This window comes from Molothrus ater, chromosome 1 (genome assembly GCF_012460135.2).
Source record: "Molothrus ater isolate BHLD 08-10-18 breed brown headed cowbird chromosome 1, BPBGC_Mater_1.1, whole genome shotgun sequence".
NCBI classification, from domain to species: Eukaryota; Metazoa; Chordata; class Aves; order Passeriformes; family Icteridae; genus Molothrus; species Molothrus ater.
Genome location: NC_050478.2, coordinates 94,581,176 through 94,590,251, shown reverse-complemented (window position 1 = coordinate 94,590,251; position 9,076 = coordinate 94,581,176). Strand labels below are relative to the sequence as shown.

At 39.3% G+C, this 9,076-nt stretch overlaps 1 protein-coding gene across 1 annotated transcript in view; it reads left to right on the top strand.

Moving 5' to 3' along the window:
• The window catches only part of TSHZ1 (teashirt zinc finger homeobox 1), a 58,231-nt gene extending 49,409 nt beyond the window's left edge, over positions 1-8,822 (top strand). The window contains exon 3 of the mRNA XM_036378577.2: positions 4,252-8,822. Coding sequence (XP_036234470.1) covers positions 4,252-7,436 — 3,185 coding nt within the window. The 3' untranslated portion in view covers positions 7,437-8,822. The remainder of the gene's footprint in view (positions 1-4,251) is intronic.
• Positions 8,823-9,076: the final 254 nt, after the last annotated feature.

Here is a 9,076-nt window from a genome sequence, read left to right as displayed (position 1 = left end):
TTACTGAACTGTGACTTTCACTGCTTAGGTGTTTCTTCTGAATAAATTTATTTATTTGGAGGATTTAAAATTGAGTCTTGAAGAGCTTACTGCTTTTAATTGTGTAGACTACTAAAACCAAATACAATTATTACTTTTGGTGCTTTTCAAAATAATTTATTCAATGTTGAATCCCTTTTTGAATGGAAAAGAATACTTCTGCAGAGACAGATTCCTTCAAAAGCATAGTTCCAGGGTTGTGGAAAGGTTTTATGTGAGAATATTTTTATTTTTAACCACATCCTTACATTTCAGATCTCTGTCTGCTTTTTCAAACAATGGATGTGTATTTATAGTGTAAATATTCTCACTGAAGCAAACACAATGTGCTGTGCTACTCACATGTGCAATATATAGCATCTCATGTCCACTTAGATTAGAATGCACAGCTTTTAACACTGCTCAAAGATGACAGTATATGTATGGGGAAGCATTGGCATCCAGAAGGCACATTTTAGAGGCAAAAAAAAATAATAGTAAGATTTAATAGGAAGAAAAGAAATACAAAATGCCCCCCCTAATTTTTAGTTGTCTGGAATTTGAAGGTTTTTCCCTCTTTTACACCTTGCATTTGCCTCAGTCTGTCTAGACACAAATGAGAAGGAAGAGAAAAGCTGACGCTATGTTCTGTAATTTCTTCTTTGAATATAGTTATTGTTGAGGAGGATCATTGTCTATATCTGCTCTTGATATTTTGTGTGGTTTTGGGACATGTGTAAAGCAGCAGTACCTTTGCAGATGCAGGACTGTCTGGAGAAGATTGCTGAGAGTTGCTCGGTCACAGAAAGATATGTTGTCTGAAATCTGTCCATTGGTCTACATTCTGTAATTTAGAATCTGAACATTTCATGCTTTTATTTAAGGTAGAATATATTACTTCTCTCTGTAAGTAATTATAATAGGAACATTTTTGCTGGGTTAAAAATACTGAATTTTATTTATTTGTCAAATTTCTGTGAGAATTTTAGTAAAACGTACATCCTTTTAGACATTAACATTCTTCCTTTTGTTTGCTTCTCTGTTAGCTCTTAGAGAAACCTTTTCAGTTAGAGAATTGCACTGACCTTGCAAAATACCATATGTTGAGTGTGCTGCTATTCATCTTATAAGCATTAGTAGTCTTGAATGAACAGGTATTGTCTGTATCCTGTGATAACCAAAGGAGTTAAAGAGACTATTTTTTTTGTTGCAGTGATAGAGATTAAATATTACAGATAAATTACTCTCTTTTTTGTTAAGAAGCATTATTTCTTTGTGACTTTAGATACATGTACAGACACGTGGGTGTGCACATCATATAAATTCAGGGTTTATTTAGAACTGGCTTAAATTCTGAAATCGTAGAAAATCATAGTTCTGACCATTTGTACATTCTTAACCCTTATATTGCAGTATATGTTGGTAAAGGAGTGAACTCAATCGTGTAGTAGTCTCAGCAAAACCAAAGAGTAGAAAAAGTGAGTAAAAGATGGCTATTTCACCCTGACACTCGGTTTCTTTGCTATCGCAGTTTAACATGGACCTTACATGTAGTTATAATGTTTCTTGCATGGTTTAGTTCCTTTTTATTTTTATGATACAGTGCAAAAGTATGAGAATAGAGAAAACACCATCATAAGTAAATAAAGAAAAATAAAAGACGCAGCAATGGATCATTAGAGTTTCTATTTAAACAGACATATAGATGGTTATATATAGCAATTATAAAAAATACGTATTTATGTAATTTAGAATTAAGTAAAGAGATGTAAGCAAATAATTAATATGGATCCTTATAAAATGCTGTATCAACTATCAGAACATCCAGCATCTTACAACAGCTTTTTGCACCTAGTTATTAAAAATATTGGAATGTGAAAATTAGAGAAAAGTGACATAGTTGCACTAGGGTTAGTGAGAGGAAAGCTGTTCATAAAAGCTCAAAATGTGTGTCCTCTCAGTTTTTAGCTTGTACTTGTTTTGGTTTTGGTTTTTTTTGATAAAAAATCCAGATGGTAACTGCCCATTGTTGTGCATTTTAGGTCTCCGGGGGGTTTATTTTCTATTTAAAAATAATTTCAAAATTAGAAGCCGTATTCTTCTTTAACTGTTCTTTGAGTTTCTGATACTTAAAAATGTATTGTCTTTTGCCAATAAAAACTACTGCAGAAAGGTGTGTTGAATAAGAGGGCTAAGAGATCCTAGACTGCAGCTGTGGGAGTGAATTCTATGTGTGTACCTAGATTTCAGAACTGCAGCGGTCCTACCATCCTCAAATACCTGCAGAGTGTTCCAACAGCAGCATTGCTGCAAGACAGGGAAGCTGACTGCCTTCTGAATTCTCTTACTACTTCTGCATTCTATTCTTCATTTTATGGACAAAATGCCTTTTGGAGAATATTTTAATCCTGTTTTACAATGCATTTCTAGCATCTTCCTGGCCTTTGACTCCAGGATTATTTCTAAATTTTATTTATTGTTCTTGGTACTCACCTGTCCTTTTGAACATTTTAGAAAACACTTGAGGCTGATTTATCTGTTTGGGCCCTGATCAGAACTTTTTTAAAAACTAAAAGGTCAAATTATTGTCTGAAAATATTGACATTTAGGGGACAGGTAAAAATGCAGTGAGCATCTTAAGGTTCAGTACAACCCCACTACTAGATATTTTCCTACTTCATCTTAAAAGATCAGGCTGAAGCAGTTAGGGGCTGCATTAAGACTGAATTGCAAAGGTGAATACATAATGCAGTACTGACCGTAATGTGTTTCAAAGAGTATTCATATTATAATGAAAGAAGATTCTTTTTATTTTTCAGAAAAGGCATTTCAGAATATGTTAGCAACTGTGTACAAAAAGAAGCTCGACTCATACTTATGCTCCCCCCAGCTGAAGAAGACCTCAGCTTTGTTAACATAATAATACATATTTTCTTCATACCACATAGGAGCAGAAGTGCCTATTTTCTGGCTTGCTTTCAGTATTGTACCATGAAAGGACACAGGACACATTTCAGCATCACTTGCTGCAGAGTTCACCTGACAAGGAGGCACTTTTTATTCAGTTACTGAAAATTGTTCATAATCCGTATTTTCTACCTTGACATTCTTATAAATTATCTCCATTCCGTTGGCATTGTGATTTTTTTAAGCTTCTTTTACAAAACTGGAGGGAAATGTGTACAACTATGTTTTCTGCTTTGCAATGAAAGTGTACATTTATCACTTAGGTACATGTAAGTCACTTCTGTGAATTGAGCCCTTGGAGTAAATGTGTTTTGATGTAATGGCCATCTGCTCATGAATATCACATTTGCTAGTTTAACAAATAGTTTGATATAGATAAACACATAGTTTGGTGAGATCATATAGTTTCACAGATAGCAATGCAATAGAAAAGTTTTATATTTTCCATAAACCAATAATCAAACTGCAGTGGAGATCTCAAGGTTTTTGTTTGTTGCTTTAAGAAATTAATCTCTAGTATTTACTTTTAGTTTCTGACTGCTTTTTTTCAAAATGGTAAATGAAGGACCCACATCAAATTATAACAGGAGGCAAACTACATCCTTCCCATTTCAGAAAACAATCAGTCTTGCTTCTCTTTTCACCTTTCAAAAATGAAAGCTGTTCTGCTCTCAGATGGACGCAGTACAGCCAGACACCAGGAGAACCTGGGAACAGCTGATCTGACACTCTTGCCCTGTATGGCTTCATTAGAGTCAGGTATCAGTGACACAGAAATGGCCCCTGCAGCTGTAGCTAAAGCCAGTTTGCAAGAAAAGACAGAACTGACAAGCTAGAGTTGGTCAAGTCAGTGATGCTGAGTGTCATGGTCTGAGGGATGCAGGTCAGCTGCAACGCGTTACACATACATATGTAGTGCAGTAAATATAGCTCAGCACCAGGCCATTTTTTTAAGCTGATAAAAACTAGTTTAGTAGGCTCTTTGTTTGATTTTAGTTTTGATATTATGGCATTTACTGTGGTCCTGGCACATATTTTACTGCTGAAGTCAAAGTTTATTCTTCAGTATCACTGATATCAAACTGTAACCATGACAGAGTGTGTGGATTTATAGGAGGAGTATGTGAGTGATGGTGAGTTTGGGTTTTGGATGTATCTTCAAAATTTGTCTTCATGGTTACTGTTTTTAGTGCAGGAGAGCCATGTAAAATGTGTGTGTTCAATAACACTGTCTTGTTTCCCCCCATGTCCCCTCCTGTATTTTAGCATATGTTCCTGAGGAAGAATTGAAAGCAGCAGAAATAGATGAAGACAGCGTGGAAGATGATGGGCTGTCTCTGGACATCCAGGAGAATGAGTATTTGTGCAATGAAGAAGCGGAGATCAAAGAGGCTCAAAGCTACCAGAACTCCCCAGTCAGCACTGCAACTAATCAGGATGCAGGCTATGGTTCACCGTTTAGTGAAAACAGCGATCAGCTGGCCCATTTCAAAAGCACTTCCTCTAAAGAAGAGAAAGAGGATCCTCAGTGCACAGACAATGTTTCCTATCCACAGGACAGCTTGGCACAAATAAAAGCTGTGTATGCAAATTTGCTTTCAGAGACTTGCTGGTCCAGTTTAGCTTTGGACTTAAAGAAATCCAATCCAACCACCAGCAACAACGGAATCAGCCAGAATGAAAACATGACCAGTACTGACACCAATGCCAATTCCCAGAGTACTTGTACTACCAGTACCAACACCAGTACCAGTACAACCACCAGTAGTACTAGTAACAGCAATAGTAGCAGTGGTGGCTCGGGTTACGACTGGCACCAAGCTGCGCTGGCTAAAACTCTGCAGCAGACGTCATCGTACGGACTTCTGCCGGAGCCGAGTCTCTTCAGCACGGTACAGCTTTACCGGCAGAACAATAAACTCTATGGGTCTGTGTTCACCGGTGCCAGCAAGTTCCGATGCAAAGACTGCAGCGCGGCCTACGACACGCTGGTGGAGCTAACTGTGCACATGAATGAAACTGGACATTACCGTGATGACAACAGAGATAAAGAAGCCGATAAGACCAAGCGGTGGTCAAAGCCTAGGAAACGATCGCTTATGGAAATGGAAGGCAAAGAGGATGCCCAGAAAGTGCTGAAGTGCATGTACTGCGGGCATTCGTTTGAGTCTTTGCAAGACCTCAGCGTCCACATGATAAAAACAAAGCATTACCAGAAAGTGCCTCTGAAGGAGCCAGTACCAGCCATCACCAAATTGGTCCCTTCTACCAAAAAGCGAGCACTTCAGGACTTGGCTTCCCCTTGTTCACCTGAGCCAACAGGGATCACGGCAGAAGCTTCACTGGGTGAGTCTGCAAAGGATCAGAAAACTGCCAACCCCTACGTGACTCCGAACAACCGCTATGGCTATCAAAATGGTGCTAGCTACACTTGGCAGTTTGAGGCACGCAAAGCCCAAATACTGAAATGCATGGAATGTGGCAGTTCCCATGATACTTTGCAGCAGCTCACTGCTCACATGATGGTCACCGGTCATTTCTTGAAGGTGACCAATTCTGCTTCCAAAAAAGGCAAACAGCTAGTGTTGGACCCAGTGGTGGAGGAGAAAATACAGTCTATACCTCTTCCACCCACCACCCATACAAGGCTACCAGCCTCCAACATTAAAAAGCAGCCTGATTCCCCAGCGGGCTCCACAAACTCAGAGGAAAAGAAAGACTTAGAGAAGGAAAAGCTGGTGGTCACTGAAACAGAGAAAAAGATTAAAGAAGAGAGTGAGGACTCTACAGAGAAATTTGAGCCAACAACTTTGTATCAATACCTCAGAGAGGAGGACCTAGATGATAGTCCTAAAGGTGGAATAGACATACTGAAATCCCTGGAGAACACAGTGACAACAGCCATCAGCAAAGCCCAGAACGGAGCCCCTTCCTGGGGAGGATATCCCAGTATCCATGCAGCTTACCAGCTCCCGGGGACAGTCAAACCCCTTCAGCCCACGGTGCAGAGCGTTCAAATGCAGCCGTCCTATGCGAGCAGTGTGAAATCGCTGTCGTCAGAACACAACGCACTCATCCATTCCCCAGGCAATCTCACACCCCCACCTCACAAGAGCAATGTATCTGCTATGGAGGAGCTAGTGGAGAAAGTTACCGGTAAAATCAACGTGAAGAAGGAAGAGAAGCCTTTGGAGAAGGAGAAGAGTTCTCCAGTTAAACCCATGTCACCTGCTGCTAAAGAAAACAAGGACTTCCCAAAAGCCGAAGAAATAAATAACAAACAGCAGCCAAAGAAGAGCTCTGAGTCTGAAGTTCAGAAGGTCAAAAAGGATAGTCCAGCAGAAGCACATACACCAAATGGTACAGAGCCACTTAAAACAAAGGTTGCAAATGGCTGTAACAATTTAGGAATTATCACAGATCATTCACCTGAGCCATCCTTCATTAATCCATTGAGCGCTTTACAGTCCATTATGAATACCCACTTAGGCAAAATTTCTAAGCCGGTAAGCCCCTCTCTGGACCCTTTGGCCATGCTGTACAAAATTAGTAACAGCATGTTGGACAAACCCATTTACCCAACCACTCCAGTCAAGCAGGCTGACGCTATCGACCGGTATTACTATGAGAACAGCGATCAACCTATTGATTTAACCAAGTCCAAAAACAAGCCTCTTGTTTCCAGTGTGGCTGACTCTGCCTCATCCCCGCTGAGGGAGAGTGCCCTGCTGGATATTTCCGATATGGTGAAGAACCTCACAGGGCGTTTGACACCCAAGTCTTCAACTCCCTCTACCGTGTCAGAGAAGTCTGATGCTGATGGGAGCAGCTTTGAGGAAGCTCTGGATGAACTGTCACCAGTACACAAGAGGAAGGGCAGGCAGTCCAACTGGAACCCTCAGCATCTTCTGATCCTTCAAGCCCAGTTTGCTTCCAGCTTGAGGGAGACCCCAGAAGGCAAATACATTATGTCGGACCTAGGTCCACAAGAGCGGGTACACATCTCTAAGTTTACTGGTCTTTCCATGACCACAATTAGCCACTGGCTGGCCAATGTGAAGTATCAGTTAAGGAGGACAGGTGGAACTAAATTTTTAAAGAACTTGGACACAGGACATCCTGTTTTCTTTTGCAATGATTGTGCCTCTCAGTTCAGGACTGCTTCTACATACATAAGTCACTTAGAGACACACCTAGGGTTTAGTTTGAAGGATCTGTCAAAGTTGCCACTTAATCAGATTCAAGAACAGCAGAATGTTTCAAAAGTCCTCACAAACAAGACTTTGGGCTCACTTGGAATTGCCGAGGAGGACTTAGGCTCCACATTCCAATGTAAGCTCTGTAACCGAACTTTTGCAAGCAAGCATGCAGTCAAACTGCACCTTAGTAAAACACATGGCAAGTCCCCAGAGGACCATCTGATCTATGTAACTGAGTTAGAAAAACAATAGCGTCCAGGTAAGCAGCCAGGTATGCAAGTGACCACAGGAACATTGCACTAAACTTCTTCATAGTACTGCACTAGGCCTGACCTGAGCCTCTGAAATCAGTCTTACTTTTGTTGCTGAACTGCCTATCTGGACCTTGGTTTTTCTTACACTTATTTTGTAGTTATATTTATATGCTCTTTGTCTGATCTGTGCATGGTTATTTTTTTGTTTCTGTTTTTATTTTTTGTGAGTCAAAGTCTGACCTTTATTTTCAACATCTGTCCTTGATGTTAAGCTATCTTTTGTAGAATATAGTGGGAGACACTATTGAGAGACATTAATTTAGCCGTAAAGAAAGACACAAAGAACAATGATAAAGAGACATCCTAAAATTACAAAGTTGCCATGACAATAAAGGTCACAGAACCTGGTAGTGTCAAGTTTTAACCCTCTGAGAACTGTAATAGCATTTCTGTGCCTTTCCCAGTGACTAAATAAGTAAATAAGGAGAAACAAAATAAAACAAAAGGCTTAAAGGCATTTCATTCAAATGAAAGCTGTGTCGGAAGCAGGACTTTTTTTTTTAATGAATGAGCTTTTTTTTTTTAAAATGCAGAACTGGTTTGTGAAGATATTGTGCATGCAGTCCTTGGAAGAAGGAGAGCTGTGTAGTACTCAAGGGGTTAGGAAGCCACAACTGTATAAGTTAAATAATGATTAAAAAAACAAGCAAACCAATTCGCCACTATGCCCAAACCCTCTGGATGCTGAGAATTGCCACTTTTTGGCAAAAGGAAAAAAAAAAGTATGCAAGCTGTTATTTAAAACAAATGTAAAAATGCTCTTTTCTTTCCTTTATTTTTTTTTCTGTAAAATACTGCAGTTTATAGTTATTTACAAATGTTAAGCTTTGGTACAAGCTGACCTTTCTATAGTGTGCTGCATTGGTAAATGAAAACAAAAAAAATGGGGCAAATGTTGGATTCTGTTCCTTGTAAATTGCCAGCATCAGCTTAAAAAAATACATGTTACATATCGTACCATTTTAAACTGTTCAACTTTCTTTGTACCTTCTGGCTGTATGCTTTCTCTTTTAACTTTTTATATTGTCATTTTATATTCAATTTCTGTGTATATAATGTAAAACCACACTTTTTGAATAAAATTTAGTTCCTGCAGCTTGATATAAATAGAGGAATTTTACTGGCACCTGCATCTTTCCAGATGCATGTACTTAAAGGAACTATCTGACAAAAAAATAAATAAATAAAAATAAAGCAAGCAATGCACTATGAATTATACATTTTGATGTTTTATCATTAATATTGTACAGTACATTTTGGTTCACACAATTAAATCCACTGTTTTCTCAAGTGTAAAATAAACCCACATGCAGTTCTTGATTTACATACATTGTCATGTCGTCATTAAATTGCCTTTGAGGTGTTGCTCCAGCTATAAGAGGCATCGTTTATATAATCAACCAGCGAAAATCTACTTGAAATCATCTCTCGTGATCTGTGTGCTGACGTGTCTCGCTCAAAGCCCTAATGCTGGTAACCTCTTAGGAGAGATCTGCAGCAGGCACTCACTGCAAAAGGTACACAGCCAGAGCAGCCAGGGGCATCCTGCTCCTCCCTGGGGTACAAGAGAGGCTGCAA